This window comes from Vicugna pacos, chromosome 16 (genome assembly GCF_048564905.1).
Source record: "Vicugna pacos chromosome 16, VicPac4, whole genome shotgun sequence".
NCBI classification, from domain to species: domain Eukaryota; kingdom Metazoa; phylum Chordata; class Mammalia; order Artiodactyla; family Camelidae; genus Vicugna; species Vicugna pacos.
In genome coordinates this window covers 13,430,221-13,450,842 of record NC_133002.1, presented here as the reverse complement: position 1 = coordinate 13,450,842, position 20,622 = coordinate 13,430,221, and the positions used below count along the sequence as shown (strand labels likewise).

The following is a 20,622-nucleotide window of genomic DNA, read 5'->3' as shown; positions in this document are numbered from 1 at the left end:
TTACTAATGATAGCCAAAAGGTGGAAATAACCCAATTGTCCATCAGCTGATGAACGGATAAACAAAATGTAGTGTGTTCACACAGCAGATTACTATTCAGCCTTAGAAAGCACCAAAGCGCTGACACATTCTGCAACATGAATGAACCTTGAAGATAACATGCTAAGTGAAAGACGTCAATCACAAGAGACCACGTGCTATGACTCTACGTGTATAAAACATCCAGATTAGGCAGATCCATAGGGGCAGAAAGTAACTGTGAAGTGACCAGGGGCTGAGGGAGGGGCAGATGGAGAATGACTGCTAATAGGTATGGGGTTTTTTTTTGGCAGGGGGGGATAATGAAAATGTTCTAGAATTAGATAGCCAGGATCTCTGGACAACTCTATGAATGTATAAAAAAATCACCGAATTGCACACTTTTAAATTTAAGGATGAATTTTAATGGTAGATGAATTATATCTCAATAAAGCTTCTATTACAAAAAAAGAGTTATATTCCTTTTCTTTTTCTTACCTCCCAAGTTCTTATAAAGACACCTATCTCTCAGGTTATCTTTGAAGGAAAATGGAGTCACATGGTTAAGACCATGCTTTCGAAAGCCCAAGGCTAAATCTATATCAGTGTCGGTGATTTTTGCCCTTCAGCTGGCAATGTTTGGAGACAATTTTTGTTGTCACAGAACTGGGGACGGAAGTGCCTTTGGCATCTGGTGGGGAGAGGCCAGGGGTGCTGCTAAACAGCCTACCACGTACCAGACAACCCCAGCCCTGCCAACAGCAAGGAATGACCCCACCCCAGACGTCAGCAGTGGTGAGGCTGAGGACTCTGGTCCACATCCACATAGCACTAATGAAGCGGGTCTTTGATTAATGCTCCATGCAGTTGAGTTCCACAGATGCCCTGAGCAGCCTGCACCGAGCCTGGACGCTGGGCTGGGCTGGGCTCGGGGACAAGTGGGGCTGGGGACACTGAAACGAACGTCTGGAAGGAGGGGGATCTTGACTGTCTGGGCCATTAACGTTTCCTCAGGTCTTGGCACATTGCTCGGCTGTCACTCAAACAGAGAAAGGAAAGAAGAGCACCCCTGCCTCAGCCTCTGTCGGGCGTTCAGCCCCACGTCCCTTTCGTCCATAAGGGCAGTGTAAACGGCAAAAGCACAGCAGATTCGCTCCAGGCTTACTGGCCATGGAGGATCCAGAAGAGAAGAGACCTTCAAACTGAGATCAGCACTCCCAGCATGAGGGGGGACTCCTGGTGCCCACCTCCCAAGAGGCCCTGCAGGACGCAGGCACTGAGACCATAGGCCCCTCAGAGCACCCCTGCCTGTGTCTGGCGTCCTGATGGAGAGTGAGTTCTAACTGGGTTACAGTCAAGCTGTCTCCTCCTGACTATAATGACTCGCACTGTACCCTCGCCAGGTGCCCTGATAGGACCGAGCAGGGCAGCACCCCCCGAAGGGGAGGACTGTGCACAAGAGACAGGACACCTAGGGGCAGGGACCCTGCTATGTGTGGTCCCAACGAGGAGCCTGGCAGCCAGGCAGTGGTCCTGGCCACCTCCACTGTGAGCTTCCCTGACCCCTGAACACCGTTCTCCGAGAGCCCGCTTTCCTAGGACCCTCTGGCAGCTAGAAAGGTGGCCCTCATCCCCGACAGTGCCGGCTCTGCCTCCAACCACGCTCCCTTCCCTGAGCTCCTAGGCTCGCCGACCTCTCTCCTTGCTCCCGTTCCTCTCCGTCTCCCATCCCCTTCTCTCCAGGGTGCTGGGTAAATATTATTTTAATTGTGAAACGTGAGCTCCCAGCCTCACCTAATTAATTTGGACGCGCCAGAGGAAATGGGTTAAGGCCTGAGCTACTTTCTAACTGCAGGAAAGAAAATTGGTCACCGAGGAAGAGGGAGGGGATTCTGTGAAAGAGCAGAGCAGCTCTCAGGGTCTGAGAGAGGGGCGGAGACTTGGAAGGAGGGGAGAGAGGGGGACAGACAAGGCAAACACAGAGAGACACGAGGGCCTGGGTTCAAGCCCCACTACCTCCATTTAAAATAACAAATAAAAAAACAAAAAGAAAGGAAGAGAGGGAAAGGAAATGGGCAGAGAGAGATGGGCAGAAACGGAGCCAAACAGATGGGAAGAGACGGAGTCAGAGACTCAGAGCCAGAGAGAGGCAGAGGGAGAGATTCAGGGATGCGGGAGGAAAGGAAGAGACAGAGATGCTGAGAGAGGGGGCGGTGGGAGGGTGGGGGGAGACAGAATCAGAGGGTCAGAGACAGGCAGGCAGACAGAGCCAGAAAGAAAATGGGGAAGCCAGGCAAAGACAAATTCAGAGAAAGTGATTCAGAAGGTGAGAGATGGGGGAGTGGGGGGCTCCGAGAGAGACCTTCCAAGGGAAAGAACATCAGGGGGAGACAGACGGGTGAGTGAGGCGTGAGGCCGGTACTCAGCTGAGGGCGACCGTCCCCCACCCTCATCCCCACCCCAACCAGGCCAACAACAGATGCCTAATTTAAGAATCTGAACAATCTTGCTCTTTGTCCTGCTCACGCCCAGAGCCACTTCTGTGGTATATGGATATATGAGACAAAGGAATGCTTTTTGCCTGAATTATCTAGGTAATTGCCTTGGTTCGCCACACATGGATTCCTTGGCTTTCGTGGATGTGTGGCAAGCAGGGGAGAGTTAATTAATTGGGCAGCAAATCTGAGCAGGGAAAACAGTCATTCTGATCATTCAGGCCAGGACATTTTCGGCTTCTTCAGTACTTGTTGTTTGTGTATTAACCATCTGTTTAACTGGGACCAAACATCTTACGTTTGGATGGCACTGAACAGGTTCGAAGTGTGCTCACCTAAGTGTGTCAACCCGTGACCTTTGCAGCTATGGTGACCCCAATTTTAAACAAGAAACTGAGGCTCAGACTAATCCCAGGACTAGAACATAATGGAACAGACATTTAAACCCTGGGCTTCCGACTTCAGTCCTCTGTCCTTCTGCTCAGGGGGGCCAACTCTCAGAATATCTCATTTTCCTATGAGGTGTCAGCTTGAAGGAGCCCCCCCCGGTCCCTCCAGCTGGGTCTGCCAATTCAGCAAGTGTCAGTTAATACTGGGGCATGGGGAAACAACTAGTCAGTGAGTGGTTCTGGTCCAGACCAATTATTACTCACTTAAGACTCTGGTTATTGTTGTCAGTGATCCCAAGGAATGAAAGTGCGTCTGAATTTCCTTGAGTGTTGAGTTATCGCAACACCCGTAGGGACCAAGTCCGGTCAACAGTTTGATGTGTTGCCAACCACATTCAAGACATGAAATCTTTTGTAAAAAGGCAGTAGAAAAATAAACACAACCTTGTTTGTAACAACAAAACCTTTTATAACATTGCTTCATAGTCTTGCCAGCTTGGGAAATCAAAGGCTGTAATTTACGGAGCAAGTACTATGGGCCAGACAGAGTGCTAAACTCTTTCATGCATTATCTTATGTAATCCTCAAAATGATCTTATACAGTAGGTGCTATCAGTAACCATACTGTACCGATGAGAAAACTAAGACTTTGAGAGGTTGGATATCTTACCTGAGGTCACACAGCTAGTAAGTGGTAAATCCAGATATCAAACATGAGTAGGTTAAACTAGAGACTGACTTTGTATCACTGAATTATCCATTCCCCCATTTGTCTGCATATCCATCCATCCATCCATCCTATACACCATCCATCCACCCAAATATCAATCCACCTATCCATCCAACACCCCATCCATCCACCCAACCATCCATCCATCCATCCAATCCTCCATCCACTTAATTACTTTTATTTTTTCACCTGCTATGTTCCTGCAGTGGTCTCTGAACACAAGATTGTAGAGTATGTTCAATCTTTACCAGAAAAACCTACCCAGACAGAACTCAGCGGCCACCCAACTGCCCATCTCTATTCACCTTAGTGAGTCACCAACAACACAGCTTTGAAAGCTTTCGCACTGTTTTAGCAAACTTCCATCAAGTGAAATTCTGAGTAGAACACCAATAAACTTCATTAGCCCCCCGCTCTGCACAAGGCCAGAGTAAGAGCCAGAGCCCTGCTCTCCCGAGCTCTTGCCCTCTCTCTCCATCCAGCAGTCCCTGGACTTCATGGAGTTTCCAAGTTTGAAAACAAATGTGGCCAGACAGAGCCAGATAAAAAACCTGGAATTGTTTGGTCCCCATCTTCACTCACTGAGCAGAGAGTAAAACTTAGGCTCCCCTCAAATTAGGTGGGAAACCTAGAAACCCTTAGCTGATAAGTCTTTTCGATCTCAATAACGAGGCTCTCCATGAAGACCCCGTGGACATCTCTGCTCACTAACGTGGAACAAGTGGAAACCAGCCTTCACCACACACATGCCGCAGGAGGGGGAAAATAAGTCTAGCTGGTGTTCAGTGAGTTTTTCTGTGCCAAGAACAAGGCAAGCTGGAGAGCTAAAGCCCTAATCAGGACCCTTCTCTTTGAGGGAGGAGCAGGGAGAAATGCATGCTGGCGAGTAGGTATGATAAAAGGCCAAACAGACGAGCTCTTCCATGAATAAGCTGTTCTGCTTAATGTTTTTATTCCTAAGGACTAATGAGAACACTTTAGGTTTTGAAGAATTCTCTAACAGCATTCCTGCCTAATTAAGTAGAGTATACTGAATATGATTACCTTTTTTTTTTTAAGAGTGCAATGTTCTTCCATGAGAGGGCCACCAATTCCATCTTCAGTTCTCCTCCCAGAAAAAAACTAAGTGAAATGTAGATAATCTAGGAAAGGGAACTTCTACAAAAACTGCAGAACCAACCATGGCGATTCTGGCAGCTACTTCTCTGGCATTTCTCCTAAAACCGGAGTTAGACTACACCCCAGCTGAATGAAGAGCCCCCCTGTCAAACGCCGGGTTCCGGTTATTTGAGTCCCGGATGACCGAGCTCTCCGTTGACACTGACTCTCTGGGAACAGCTGGCGTCCTCTCTAACCTCGTCCTCCTGCCGACCCACTGGGCGGTCGGGGCGCTTTTTTTTTCTGCGACATGCACTCCAAACAAATGAAGTGAACATATTTTTAATAGACACAGACCAAGGAGAATGGCTTAATTTAGTTCTCCTTTTCCCCGGTTCTCTCACAGTCCACTTGAAAAACACAGCTGCCAGCTTTGTGCGCACACAAGACCACTCTCCTCAAACAGAGAGGCTCCGAATGGATGTGGAGATCTCCTTTGTTGTGATAACAATGTTCGTGCATCTGCACAGAGCCGTTCTGCAGGTCCGAGTTGTCCCCGGCACAATCAGAATTCATCATGGCCAGCACACACGGCCGAACTCGGCCAGGGAAGGCTGGGCCTGCCGGCTGCATTACCCGGGCAGGCAGGGCTGGTCCCTGACTCCCGACGGGCGCCAGCCCCTCGATGACTCCCCGCGAGCTAGACAGAGCCACTATGCATTCCCGGGGGCCCCAGCGCATCCCTAACAGCATCTTCTCCACATGCGCCATTCCTTGCCAGACGCATCCTGTGAAATTCTACCCAGGCCTGGGAAATTCGGGAGCATCCACACCAAGACTAGACTTCTCAGAAATATTTGGATTGTCTGTCTGAGGACGAATCGAAGCTCCGGAGGTGCCTAGGGCAGCTACCGTCCGGGACTGGGGAAACAGAAGTGCTCCCGGGACCTGCCAACAGGCCCGCCAGGGCAGCCAGGTGGTGGATGAGTGAATAGATGCGCCTGCTGCCGCTGTGACTGCTGGTGCTGTTGGTGCCGCTTCCTGATGTGCTTCGGGCACCGACCTACGTCTAAGTGGAGGCAAGATGAAGGCGGCAGAGCCTCCTGGCTCAGCGTGGAGGTTCCAGACCCGGGGTACCTGGGTTGGAATTCTGGTCGCTTAGGAAATTGGTGATCACTAGCTAGCTCCTCAAGTGCCCTGTGGTTCTGTGTCCTTATTGGAAAAATAAGATCAAAATAATAAGGCCAAAAATGATGTCTACCTTTTTGGGTTGCTATGAAGACTAAATGAGTTCATGTGCGTAGAGCACTTAGAACAGAACCTGGCACCTTGTAATCACTACATAAATATTTGATTGATAAATCAATCCAAATGCAACCTCCCAGTGCCAGCCGGCAGGACCCCAACAGAAGGATGCGCCCACAGAGGGAAGAGCGGGTCCTGGAAGGTGGGCTCAGCGCCGGACGCAAAGCACCTGGTGTGCGGAGCGAGCCACGCGGCACAGCCGTGGCTGTGGGTCGCCCCAGAAGGGACCGCCGACATCCCGTAGCTCCCACCCAGGCCTAAGAGCATAACTGCATCTGCTCACACGCTGAACCCTCAACCTGGACTTTGAGAGCCAAGTGCAAAGAGAGTGTCTGTTTGCTCCTTTCTGCGAGGCCACCACAAACCACGCAAGGAAGCTTCGAGATCAAAAGCAAAGGGACTCACAACATGTGCAAAACTGATCAGGATTCTTACAGGGCATCACAAGGCAAATGGGTCAAATGGGCCCGGGCAACATTTTCTGCAAAGGATTCAGGTTTGGTTTTTTTTCCCTTCATTCTTCCTACCACCCTTCTTCTTTCTTTTCTTTCTTCTTTTTCATTTTTTTCTTCCTTCTTTCCTTTCTTCTTTTCTCTCTCTCCCCCTCCCCATATATATATATTTATTGAAGTATGGTCAGTTCACAACATAGTGTCAATTTCTGGTGTACTTTCCCTCCTTCTTTAAAAAAATTATAAACATTATTGTCATTTCCCAGCTCAAGTACCTTCACATCAATGCAACTATTGAAAGAGTAGGGGACACCAAAGAAACACCCCCATCACTTTAATTAATTGTCATTCATTCATTCAACTGTATTTACTGAACACCTGCTTCTTGCCAGGCACTGCTCTAGGCACTGGAATAGAGGTGTGAACAAAACAGACAAACAGGTATGTCCTCTTGACATCACGGTGGGGGAGATGGATTGGTGCCTAGGGCTGGAGGCCCAAAAAACAAACCAAAAAATTCTTTAGATGTTTCAACTGTGTCTGAATGACTGAAACCTACCTGTGGCTCTTGGCAACATCACTTGTAGTTTTGCTATAGAATTACAACCCCGTTTCCACGTGGACAACCTTTACACGGGTACGAAGACTTGACACCATGTCTCATGAGAAACCAACTTGTAACCACGGGTGTTAATCCAGGAGAAAGGAAGACTGAAGGGGGCCTTGAGTGCCACCTTCAAGGAGATGTTCTTCTGTCTCACAGAAGAAAGGACACACTCCCTCTGGGTTGCTCCAGTGGGCAGACCTCATGCCAGGGAGGGCAATGTTGAGACATAACTGGAATTGTAACTAAAGGACAGAACGGACCACCTTCAGTGGGAGGGGGAGCCCCAGATCTAGGTGCACATGGGAGAGAGGAGGGGGGTCTGGCACCCCAAGAGAGAGGCACTAAAACACCCCCGAGTCCCTTTCAACCAAGAGAGTCTCTGAGTTGAAGATGACACAGACCAGCATTCCCGTGAGGCCGTTTGCAGAGAGAACTCTTATAGGAATGGAGTGTGTAAGGAAAGCGTGCCCCAGGGCTTCTGCACTTGAAAGGACAGATGTAAACTCTGTTTTCCAGAGCCTCCCAGGTGTGCTGAGATCTGAATGGGCTAGAGAAGAACACGCATCTACAACCTGGTAACCCCCAGCCCACAGCAGGGCCAACAGACCAGAGAGGGGCCAAGGACTCACCCAAGGTCATGGGCACAGAAATGGACAGAAGTTCTGAGAAGCCCGCCTCCTATCTCAGGTAATGCTCTGAGGCAGGGGACGACGGATGACAGCCTCCAAGAGTGAGAGAAAGGGGGCTTCTCTAGGGGTCCCTGGAGAGCCACAGAAGCAGGTAAAGAGAGGGAGGTCACTGTCCCTGTCTGTGGTGGTGTGCCTAAGTGCCTCCGTCTTATCCCTCACTGTGTGCGATGCCGTCTTGCCCATCCAAACAGTGGTGTTGGGGACCGTGATGCAGGGAATAGGCAACAGAGAAAGAACAGAGGGAGCAAAGCAAGAGATCTGTGTCCTCTTCTCTCCCAGAGGCAGGGCCAGCCATGCTAACTCTGCCCCAGGTTCCCAAGCTCGTGTGCCCAGCCGGTCATCCCGTGGTAAGAGGGAAAGAGGCGAGCCCTGGGCACTGGCATCGTCCATCATAGAATTCTCAAGGCTGCAAGTGAGAGAGTTTCTGGATTCTAAAAACTCGGGGAAATACAAAAGAAAAGAAACAAAGAAGAGGGGAAATGAGCGGGAGCCCCAGAGGGAATTAAAAAGGGAATTTCGAAGCAGCCTACAGTCAAGCATCACCAATTTGGCAGAAATGGGGCCGGCTAATCCCAATTAATAAAGCAGACGTGGAAATTATAAAACATTTTAAAGGAAACGCATTTTTACTGCTTCCTGGGCCATTGCAGGATTACAAACTAGGCTAAAAAAAAAACCCTGATCTTTGGGAAGCTACTTTATTGAATAGATAAGAGTGATTTGTCATTAGCATGCCAATTGTCCACGGCAGAGCCTGCTTGAAAACAGTCTGCCTTTCCCCACGGTGTATGCGCCCCACACCGTCCCTGCAGTCTTGTCTGAGCTATTAATCTGTTCATCACAGCTTTTTATCAGGCAGAGAAAAGGAAGGCAACTTCGCTGAGGTCCGATTTGGATAAATTTTGAATTAGCAGAACCAGAATCAATGCGACTTAATGAAGTTACAGCGGGACAAATTCAAGAAGGAGAGCTAGAGGGAGTTGAAGGAAGGGAAAATAACTCAACAGACGCGACGAGGAATCAAAAGAAAGATGGAGAAAGAAGCACCCGTGGACAAAGACACCGAATGGAACAAGAAGAAACATTTTAATGATGTGACTTAAAAGAGAGACAGAGAGGCGACAGTTCTTTCGTGAGAAGCTGGGTTCTCTTCGCGCATGCTCGGGGTGGGGAGGAGGCGCTGGCACAGAGGTGGGTAAGAAGCTGGCTGCGGTCGCTCCGACTACAGAAAAACAGAAGAGCTGTGTTTTCTGTGATGTCCCAGAGCGGGAAGACCCTTCTGAGCCTATGGGATAGCACCCCTGGGAAACTTCAGGCAAATTTCTCAGGATGTTGTAAGAAGTCCAAAAGGGAGGCTGGAATCCAGATTCTTCTGAAAGTTCTGGAGCAATCTCAGTTCTCAGACTGGGCCTCCTGCCCTCTCACTTCGGGAGGTGGGTTAACATGAGCCCGCCCTCAGACACAGCTGCCCAGACATGGGGGTCACCAAGGCCAGAGTTCCCTACGGATGGGATCTGAGGCTGATCCTAGGATTGGGGGGGGAGAGAAGCTCCCCTGGCAACAGCTTCTTTGTTATGATGGGGTTCGGCCTCCTTTCTGCCCGAGCCTTGGGAGTGGCGGTGGGGGTCTGTACTCCCTGGACCTCAGAAGGGAGGGGACGGATGGGCTCTGGACACACTCCTGCTCCACCCCGCACCAGCACACCCTCTCAGTGCTCAAACCCCTCCTCGCTGGAGCAGCAGGACGGAAGGAGGAGAGGAGAGTTGACTGTCTGGGTGGGAAGCATCCTTCCCAGAAGAGGACATTTGGCTAAGGGAACCACAACTGTGTCCAGAGGACAGATGTCCCAAGTAATGAGACTTTAATGCCGGAGCTAATGGGAACAGTACACGAGACCAAGTGCCAAAAAAGCGAGGAATAACGACAGCGTTTGTGAAGCCGGCGGAAAGCAGCGGCTCCTCTCCCGGACGCTGGGGAACAGGGCCAAGCCTGTAGCCACCCAGAGCCTGGCTGCAACTCAGTCTCCAGGGGTCTCGGGATGGGGACACTGGCTCTGGGCAGGGAGGATCGAGGGCTTTTCTGCCCCCCTGACTAGGATGGGGGCTGGAAACAGTGCTCAGGACCTCCACGTCCCTCAGGAGCTTAGGAACCTCTGCACTGGAGCTGCAGACCAGGGAGTGTGAGCCCCACCGTGGCCATGAGCATCACCACCACCGGCTGCAAAGGCTAGAACTTAAGAGCATGTCCCAGGGCTCCTTCCCTTTTGTGTGCTTTTCAGGATGGGGAGCTTGAAGGCACAAGAAGCAGAGGAACGCGGGGAAAGAGCGAGGAATGAGGAGGCAGGGCTCAGAGAATCAAGACACAAAGAACAGAAGCTGAGCAGGGAAGCAGAGGCGAAGTGGCCAAAACCCTGGGTCCAGTGCGCACCGTGCGGACGTTATAAATGGGGCAGGGACTGGAGCTGTGATACACAGAGCTGTGCCAGTAATTCAAACTGAGAAGGGCCCGACATCCATCCCCTCGTCCCCAAGTTGCTTCTTTTCTCTAGCGTCTGGTGACTCTCAGGAGCTAGGACTCAGTGCAGAATTGCCCTGAGGGCCTTTCAGCACTGTTTGCTGGGGGAGGTGGTTTTTTCAATTAAAATCAGGGTGCTCTTGTTTGTTTGTCTTTATCTTTCACACTTTCCTTGTATAGCCTTCACTATCCTCCGCCAATATACTCCATCCTTGAAGAGGAGCCCTTCCGCTGCCCTGGGTGCCTTCGTGCCCCGTATGCAGTACAACCGAGGCCTCCAGCCAGGCTCCAAGGTACGCTGGTCCGAAGGTCACTCACCCTCCTGTCCCTTATAGTGACAGCACTTCCCGGGGCACAGGCAGGTGGGTCTTTGCTTCCTCCAGTGATCCAGTACCACTGACCTGTTTACATTTGGGGAAGTGAGAACCAGCTGCCTTTTTGGCCCCCAAAGGAGATGGAGACCAGCAATGGACTAGCTGTGTCACCCTGAGCAAGCTACTAAGCCTCTTTCAGTGGATTTTGTCATCTTCTAAGCGGGCAGAAGACTCGGGGTGGCGGAAGGATGCAGTGAGATGCTGGGTGCAGCACAGGCCCCAGAGAAGGGGCTCTTTCAAGTGTTTCCCTATCACCCTCCCTGCTTCACCCATGTGACCTTGAGTCCACACCTGACTGAGATCGGAGGTTCTCCTCAACACTGGCTTCCCAGAGTGACGGGTGATGGGGCTGTGCAAACTCCTGGGAGACAGGGTTCCCCCTTCCTGACATCTGCGCAGAGGGAGGGGGCTGCTCACCTCGAGAGCAGGTCTGACTCCTCACAGAGTGTTCAAGAGTGACCTTCAGGGGGCCAGCAGGGCCAGATGCTCTGCCCCGGCCCAAGCAGGGGGAGCAGTGCCCAGCCCCTCACCACCCACAGCTGCACAGCCCGCCGTTCCCCAGCACCAAAGAGGAGCAAGAACTAGCCACAACTGTTGCACCTGGTGGCCCCTTGTCACCTGCCCTTAAACTCAGCCTGCCCCACCCTCGCTCCATTTCTGTGATCAACCCGTTGAATGAATGCACTTTTGGGGGGAGTCTGGGGAGGCACAGCCAATGCGAGTGAGGAGTCTACCGGCAATTCTCAGAGGCCATGGCATTCAGCTGGAGAGGAGGGAGGGCACCCGGCCTTATGCATCCCAAACACATCAGGTCCCTTTACCCTCAGAATCAGATGCGGAACCTCAGTTGAGCTGTCTGTCTACTAGCTCATTCAGAAACGTAGGACATTCTTTTTTTTTTTTTTAACACTTTCTGGGCCATTATGTGGGCCATTTTCTGCATATTGAACCCCTTCTTTACCCTCCTCTCCCGGCTCCTCCACTGCTGCCGGACACACTGCTAGAGCATGAAGCTGATTTTCCTAAGGCCAGTAATTATCCCTCCACGTGGCAGGGACCCCTTCCTAGTGGTCATCATGGAGTGCAGGACTCTGAGCTGCAGGACCCTCATCCAGAAGTGGGACGCCGCTTCTGTGCACTGCCTTTGGAGGCAGCTGCTGCCGCTCCTGGGATGGAGGTCCCCTTCCTGGAAGCACCTCCTTTTTGATGAATAACCAGCCAAGCACCTATTTCATTCATTGGCCTCAGCCCCACGGCAGAGCTGCTTACAAGAATCACATCTACCCTGGGGTATAACAAAAGCACTAAACAGCGGCAACACTTTCCGGGGAAGAATCCGAGGTGACTGCTCAGAAGGACGACACATTAGGACACATACATCCTGGTTCTTTCAAAGGAGGAACTGGGCACCGTGCAGGCAAAAGCCCCAGACAGCATGCCACAGAGGTTAACTTCACGTAATGATGGGACCCAACCTTCCAGATTCATTAGCCATCCTCCATAAAGCTTCTCTTGACTCCTCATCTGGCGTCCACCTTGACCCTGTGGTACCTCAGCCCAGAGCAGGGAAAGGGCAGCACGGACACCAGTAAACACGCTTCTGTGGGTCACAGCGCCGTCATACGCAGGGGCCAGCCTGCAGGACAAACCTGGAATCACCTACACTCGGAGCCACAGGATGCTGGAGGGCTCCAGTATCTGGAAAAGCTGAAACCCATCGACCTGGTTGATTTCAGCAACCCCACCCATCTCTGGGGGAAGAGACGGAGCATTCACTGTCCATATTGGGTTTTTCTGGAAGCACAGTCTGTTTACAATGCTGTGTGTCAATTTCTGGTGTACAGCACAACACAGTCCATATATTTCATTACAGATCTCTGCCTACAGTTTTGTCCAGTGACCCATTGCCCTGGTTCACAACTCTTTGGCTTGTGTCATATTTTCCTTCTTCAAACAGTCTGTGTTCCTCAGCTCTTATGAAAGGATAATGATAATAATAACCTCAGATCAGGAATTTCCAAGGAAATGCGGAGAAACTGCAAAGGACTGGGGGAGGGTCAACGGAAATCATCTTAGTGGATGGAAAAGCTGAGTGAGAAAGGGCTGGAAAAATGCAGGGGAGCAGGGGAAGGGAGAAGACTGTCACTCATGTCTCTAAACATCTGAAAGTCATTTGGCAATGACTGGGAAACATGTAGGTAAAGCAAAGCAGAATGGATTTCCACCGGCCAAGAGGACGAGGCTGTGTGGTACTGTGAAGAGAGTGCTGGCTCAGGACTCTGGCTTCTAGTCCAGGACCACTCACCTCCTTGCTGGGGACCCTGGCAGTGTCCTCCGGCCTCCCTGGGAGTTCAGTTAAATGACTTGCCTGCAATACAAATTCTATGGTTCTCTAATGGACCACAGATAGATAATAGAAAGTCCTCTCCTGTCTGTTCAGAACATTTTGGTTTTACTTCTAGAAATTAAAAAAAAAAGATAATGGAAGAGTATCTGAAAAACATATATATATATAATATATTTAATTATATATATGTATGTATATAGACAACTGAATCACTTTGCTGTACACCTGAAACCAACATTGTATATCAATTACACTTCAATAAAAAAGCAAAACTAATAAATAAGTCAATACGCAAGGTTAGCAATCTGTCCTGAATGGGATGAAATAAGCCTGCTCAAGGCCTGCAAAGGGACTGAGACCCTCTGAGGGGTCGCTGGTAAACCCCCCACCAAGCCCTCTTCCTGGTTGGCAACGTCTGAGAAAAAAGATACTGGAAATGCGGGGTCATAAATGGGACTCAGGGAAAATAATGGGTAGGAGTTTCCTAAGATAGAGCAAAGAGCGGGGAGAAAAATCACAGCAGAGGGTTCTTTAAAAATGAATTTAACCTAGGTTGTAATACAATCAGTCAGAGCCCACTCCCCGATCACCAGTCCGAGGCATTCTAGACACTAGCATATTCGAGCCACAACTTCGTGGCTCCACGGGGTACAGATTGTCAAGGGAATATAACCAGCATCGGAAGACAAAATGCACTTGAATTCACCCTAATTTCAAAAACAGATTGTACAGGACTTGGAATGGCAGGGAGGGGGCAGAGACGGCAGAAGGGGGCCCCCAGCGGCCGGCCGGGAGCTGGGGTGCTCGTTCCAACAAGTAGGGGGATTCTCACTGACTGCAGAGGAGTCGGGACGTTAAGATCTCACAGTGACCCTGCCAGGCCCTGGAGAATCAGGCACTGGAACTGGGAGGATGAAGCCTCTTTCCCTGTTTTCCCTTCCCTTCCAGTCCCAGGGCATGACTATCTGGGGCTAGCCAATCAACCTCCTTCGGTCGGCTCACTTTTTCAGCTGTCTTAACCACTGCTTCCTGCACAGCCGATCTGAATCGACTGCACAGTCACTCCGATCTCTCATTAAAACAGGCTGAAAACGATGCACCGGACCTTCTCCTCCTGTGTCTTGTCAGCCTAGAACTGGGGCTAAACTCTTAGCATCTCAGCAGCAGATTCCTCCAAAGGATTGTGCTCTGAGCCTGGGGTAGGGCTGGAGGCAGGAAAAGGGGACAGATGTGCATGCCTTCTAGGGCTGGGGTCGGGTGCAAGAGGCCAGGAAGACAGCAAACAATATTCTGAGGAGAATGGTCCAAGTACAGGGACTGGAAGGGCTGACCTGCTAAATCAATAACCCATAATGAAAAAGAGTATGTGTGTGTGTGTGTATATATATATATATATATGACTGAATCACTCTGCTGTACACCAGAAACGAACACAGTATTGTAAAGCAACTAGACTTCAATAATTTAAAAAAAAAAAAAGAGTGAACTCTGCTTAGCCTCAGGTCAAAGGTAACATACACTTGATAGGCTGTTTTACAGTTTGAAAGGTTCCGTGACCACAGCAGGCAGGCAGGGTTCATCTGCTGAATGAATGTTTATGGCTGTAGCTAAAGGATCTGGGCAATGCTGTTCACTTTGTTCCTTTTACTATTCTGGCTTCTTTCTGTCTTCCTGGTGTCCTCCCCAGCTCCTTCCTCCACAAGCCTTCTTAAATTCTTCCACAATTTCATTGCTTTCCCTCCATGCATTTTTTTTCTCACTCAAAGAAAATGGAAAACATGCAAGGTTAAGACCTTCAGTCCAAGGCATGATGCTTTTTTTTCTTTCTTTCTTTCCAATTGCTATGTTTGAAGTAAAAAAAAACAAGCTGGCTCTCTGTTTAGATCAACTCATTACATGGAGCCCACGGTGCTTCAAAAATGGAGTGTTTGGTGTGGTCTGACAATTCACTGCCCAGGAACCTAGGAGGAGAACTCACTAAATCAGCCGGCAAAGTGGTCCTGCTACCGTGGTTGTGAGATCTATGAGAACAAAACAGAGCTCTCTGGGTCCGTATTTAATTTCTGGAGGGAGGAAAGGTAGAACAAAGTGCTCCCTTGATGTTTCTAGAAATAAGCAGAGGAACCCAAAGATGAAGGCCCCTTTTGATGGCTATCAGGGGCGCCTTCTTAATGCTCTGCTTTTTCCCTAATAACGTCAGCTTGAATTTTTCTTCCCACAGGCCTCTGTCTACCCCTATCCCAGCCCTGAATTCCTCCATCCCTCCATCCCTGTGCAAGCAGTGGGAGGACCCCGGGCACCTCTGGCCTCATCAACTGCATCTACAGCATCCTAACAGCTTCCTGGCCCATCTGTTAATTAGCCGTTTTAAAAAAAAGCCACACGGTTCCTCCCTCGGAATGATTCTCATCTCCAAGACGCTAATGAATCAACACAGGGTGAGGAGGGAGGAACAGGTCTCAATGTGAGATGGCTGGGATGGAACTGAGTGTTGACAGGAAGCCCGTCTCAGAGGCCATGTCCTGAGCAGAGCCCCGGCCTTTGGAGGACCGGGCAGCCCCTCCCTGAACAAACAGCCCCGGGGAAGCACTGCAGAAGCTGGTCAGGGAACACTGAAATCGGTGGACGCCTGTGGTCCAGCCTCCCCTGGGGCAAATGAAAAGAAGGGCCATGGGAGGTAGAGATCCTGGTAGGAAATGGGGTTCCAGTTGGAAAGGTGGGCACCCGATGTCCAGGGCTCTCCAGATCCAGAGCCTGGCTCTGCCTTTGGTCCCTCTGGCCCCCTCCTTCCCCTCCCCGGGGTCCAGCTGAGCATCTGGGCTCCTGGGCTCTGATGTGAGAGTCCTAGAGGGCTGAGAGTTCCCCCCACAGACACTGACTCCTCACACAGTAACGGGTGGCAAGGTCTCCTCAGTTCAGGAAAAGACTAACAAATCTGTTCTTTGCTGCACGGGCTGGAGAGGTTAGAGGAAGCCCTGCCCCAAGGGGTGAGTACAGGGCAGGTGGAGGGCTGGCCAGGCTCAGATGGATGCCGGAGAAGGCAGGCAGCTCGTTCTGGGGCAGCATCCTTCCTCTCACCCTTCTAAGCCTTCCCAGCTCTCCCTCTCCGTGAGTCCTCCCTCCCGCTCAGCCCGTTGGCCCAGCTACCGTCCTCACAGAGGATCACACGCTGGAATGAGCTCTTTGCCTTTGCTGAACTGTCTCAGAATATGTAACCGAGTGCACGTCCGTTGACCTCTGAAGAGTGTACCTTCCTCCTCCTCCACTTCCCCTGGGGAGAACGCGTTAAGGTGTGACTGTTTATCTCCTCCTCCATCACTCTCTCTTTTTCCCTACCCCAGTTCTCCAACAGGACAATTTGTACCAAAAACTCCCTGGAACAGCAAGCAGCGACCTCTGAGGCGTGGGCAAAGTGAGAGAGGGGTGGCACCACAGATACCTGGTGGGGGGGTGTTGGGGCAGCTCCTGCAATGCACACATATTCACCCCAACATGCCTCGGAAGGGAGAGGTCGAGGTGGGATACCGCTGTGCCTGAGTCACCCAGAATCGGAAAGGAAGTTTCCCTGACCTGCCCAAGGTCACTCGGGGAGTGTCCTAGATCGATGTCTCATGCTCTGTCCCCTCCCCCACTCCCCAAACACAGAGGCTTTGTCCCCTACCTAACAAGCATCAATATGATGGTTTCCAAAGCACTGATCAGGCGAGACTGCAGCTGCTGGGAGAGGTGCTGTGAACTGAATAAAATCAGGAGGTGAATTTGAGGGAGAAACATCCCATATTTACATAATGGTCTGAGGGCTGAAACTCATTGCCCTTCCTGTGGTTATCTCTCTGTTCCAGCCTCAGAGAGAAAGCACCCCCGTGGCATCACCACTGAGCCGCACGCCCTTACACACACTCGTCACCCTAGTTTGGGGTTGGCCGGGAGGGTCAGTGACATCTCCAAGGTCACAGTGCATAGAATACAGGCCAGCGCCAGCATCCGGAGACCATCAACATCCTCCCAGGGGATGATGAATAAACTCAGTAGGAAGTGGAGGGCAGGGCAGGCGGGCAGGTCTCACTGAGAGTGCAGAAAAGGGCTAGAAGAAGAGAGAAACCCAAAGAAAGGTTCCTGGGAATCAACCAGCAGGAGGTCATGGCCAGAATGAACGCGGTGAGGAGAGGCCAGAATGGCAGAAGGTGAAGGTGGACAACCCTGGGGACCTGGAGGCAGGGGCAGAGGGTAAGCACCCAGCATATCTGCTTCAGGAAGGTGCCTGCCCATAGGCAATTCCTCCTCTGCTCTCCAAGGTGAGGCAAGAGAGGGTACCCCGCCAGGACCCAAAGGAAGGAGTGTCCTGTCCTTAGTTTGCTCTCCCTCCCACCTACCCTTTGCTTTTAAGAGCCAGGCCTGATCACAGATCACCACCCCGATTCCTCCATCAGCTCCCGGCACCAACCGGCCCCAGACCTACTCCCTGAGAGATAAGATGGGGCTGGAGCGGAGGCAATGGCACTCTGGGGTTAGTAAGTGAGGATTATAAAGCCATCTCTTTGGGGAAGCACCCAATTCCAGCACCGGAGTTGGTCAATATTCAAGTAGCCACACCCTGTGGACTTGACTCAAAATCCACCAGACTTATTATGTTTTCTCAACACCCACAAGTATCCAGGGAGGAAAAAAAATCATGCCCAGAAATTTCTATCTGCCTTTCTGTCTCTTCATCAAGGTACAGGTGATTAACATCCACAGCAGCGAGGGAAGAAGGTTTTCAGGCCAAAAGGGTACCAAGCAGAGTGCAGAGATGAGCTAAAGCTGTAAGGCTCGGGGTGGGGGCCTGCTGGGCAAATTCTGAACAGCTGTGTCTGAGGGGTGGTCCCGGGTAATAGGGCAGCACACACATCATGAGCTAGAAATGGAGGCATGTCCTAGGGCAAGGTTTGTTCCTTGAAAGACTTGGCTGAACCACATCCAGGCATTCATCAGCAAGAGGGGACTGGGAACAGAGCTGAGTTTGCATCCCTTGGGTGCACCGTTCCCAGAGTTGTAAAGAAAGGCTGGCTTCCTGTTCCCCCGGCTTTGACTCCCTAAGGGGCACACCAGGAGCTAGAGGCAGTCAGGGTGGGAGGCAGTCAGGGTGGAAACACGGGCTACCATATTTTGAGCCCTGGGCGTAAGTTTTGGTAGGAGGCAGCACTCCCTGCCTCCCTAGTGTAAGCCGTGAAAGATGCCCACCGGGTTTAACACAGCAAGAAGTGTTAACTCAAAGTTCTGCCTGCGGGGTTTAAAAGAACAAGTCCTCCAGCCTCAGCAGGGACGATAAGCGTCCCACTCGGCAGGATGCAACAAAGAGACACCATCTGCCCTTGGTCAAGATGCAATGGATAAATCTTCATTCCTTCGTACCCCGGGAGACATCCTTTCCTTATCACCCCCTTCTCCAACACAAGGGAACATCCGGTTAACGCTCTTTCCAGTAAGGTTCCCACATTGTTCACTTTCCTATGTTGAACCTGACACTCTGGTTTGACTCGGAAAAACCACATAAATAAGAGCTGACACCAAAGTGCCCACATGCCATGAAAACTACACCCCGGACCCCCACCCAGGATTACAGAATTCATAAAATTCTTATACTCAAAACTCATGGACTCCACCACTCCTTACTTTGCCTTGTAAATCGCCCTACCCACCAAAGCGTGCCTTCCCGGGAAAATGGAGAAGAGGGTGCAGAAGGCGCTGGTGGTGTATTGCCTGTCAAAGAAGGGGGTGGGGGGAGTGAATTACGAGAGCCAAGAGAGAGGGGGTGATGCCCAGAGCGGAGAGGACCGGGAAGCACGTGAAGAGGGCCGAGGCCGCCAGGAGGCCGGGGGCGGGCCCCGGGCGGCCGCTCTCACCTGTGGATGTTCATCTCCCGCGGAGGGCGGTGGGCCTTGTCGTAGGAGACCTTAGCGAAGACGCCGGCCACGATGACGAAGGCGATCACCCCGCAGGTGATGTAGACGGTGAAGTTGGTCTTGTCCTTCTCCGGGTCGTACTTGTTCTCGGGCCCCGGCGACACCACCTTGGTGCTGGGCGTCTGGACCCACACCGGGCTCTGGTAGTTGGTGCACTGGCGCTGGTCCAGCTTCTCGTGGCGCTTCTTGCAGCAGAAGCGATAGTAGCAGGTGCCGCAGCAGTACAGGTAGCCGCTCTCGCTGTTGTTACACTCGAACTCCTTGTCGTACTGGCCGCTCACGTCGTAGTAGCCCCAGCACGTCTCGTAGGTGACGGCCGTGCTGGCCGCCGCCACCGCCGCCGCGGGCTGCCCTCGCCGGCTCCCCGCCTCCGGGACGCCGGGCGCCCGGACGGTGCCGTTCAGCTCGCGGCCGCCCCGGGCCAGGGCGCCCCCGGGCCGCCGGCCCCCGACGGCCGCGGCGCCGGCGCTCAGGGTCCGGTTGGCGGCGCGGCCGCGGGCGCCCTGGGCGCCGGGCAGCAGGTCCAGGGACTCGAGCGAGAGTAGCAGCAGCAGCAGCAGGAGGAGGCGCCGCAGCGCCATGGCGGGGCCGGGCGGGAGGGCGCGGGGAGGCTTCGGCGGCAGGCCGCTCCTCCGGCCGGCCGGGCTCCGAGGGGGCCGCGCGGGCCGGGCTGGCAGCGCGGGGCGGTCAGCGGCGCTGGGGCGATGGCGCCATCGGGGCGCGGGCGGCGGCGGCGGCGCGCGGTGCGCGGTGCGCACGGACCTGCCCGGCGCGGGCGGCTCGGGCTCAGGCTGCGCGCCGGCTCCGCGCTCCCCCTGCGGGCTCGGCGCGCCTCCCGGGCAGCCCCATCCCCCGCCGGCGGCGGCGGCGGCCCCGCGCGCGGCTCGGCTCAGGCGGGACCCGAAGCGCGGCTCCGGGCGACGGCGGCGGCGGCGGCGGCGTGGTCCCGTCCGGGCGGGTCCTGCGGGACGAGACGGGGAGCCGGTCACGGGGTGGGGCGACGGGCGCTCCCGGAGCGGGAGGCGGGAGGCGAGCGGCGGGCGGGGAGGGAATGCGCAGCCCTCGAGGAGCGAGGCTCGGGGCCGGGAGGGGCGCGGAGCCGGCTCCCGAGACGGGGCCCGCCCCCCCCCCCAACCCGGGCGCACGGGCCGCCGGCCCCGCAGCGCGCTCCCGCCGCCGCCGCCGCCGCCGCCGCCGCCGGCTCCCCGGGACGGAGCGGGCCGCGGCCGGGGTCCGGCGGCGAGCCGGGGGAGCGCGCGGCGCCCGACCTCACTCACTCACCATGCCCGGCTGCGACTGCAGAGGCGGCGGCGCGGCGGCCGGAGCGAGCGAGCGAGCGAGCGAGCCGGGAGCCGGCGGCTCGCCGCCTCACTAGTGCCGGAGCGTGTGAGAGAGGGAGCGAGGGAGACACACGCACTCACACCCGCACACGCGGGAGCGCCGCGAGGGGAGGGGACGGCAGGGACGGCGGGGGAGGGGGGAGCGCAGGGGGGCAGCCGCGCCCCGCCGCCCACGTCTACACGCCGGGGCGCCCGGGGGAGGTGGGGCTCCTCTTCGCCGCTCCCCCCTCGCAGCGCGCGAAGCTCCGCGTCACCAAAGCCCAGGACACGGGCTCATCAAAGCGGCAAAGAGGGGGGCCCGGGAGCAGGGCGGCAGTGTCCC

General features: G+C 53.3%; 1 protein-coding gene across 1 annotated transcript in view; it reads right to left on the bottom strand.

The window, feature by feature from the left end:
- SHISA6 (shisa family member 6) overlaps nt 1-20,390 on the bottom strand; it is a 227,078-nt gene extending 206,688 nt beyond the window's left edge. Inside the window, exons 1-2 of the mRNA XM_072940757.1 lie at nt 20,242-20,390; nt 18,901-19,921 (exon numbers count right to left, since the gene is read on the bottom strand). Coding sequence (XP_072796858.1) covers nt 18,901-19,541 — 641 coding nt within the window. The 5' untranslated portion in view covers nt 19,542-19,921; nt 20,242-20,390. The remainder of the gene's footprint in view (nt 1-18,900; nt 19,922-20,241) is intronic.
- Between the last annotated feature and the right edge of the window lie 232 nt (nt 20,391-20,622).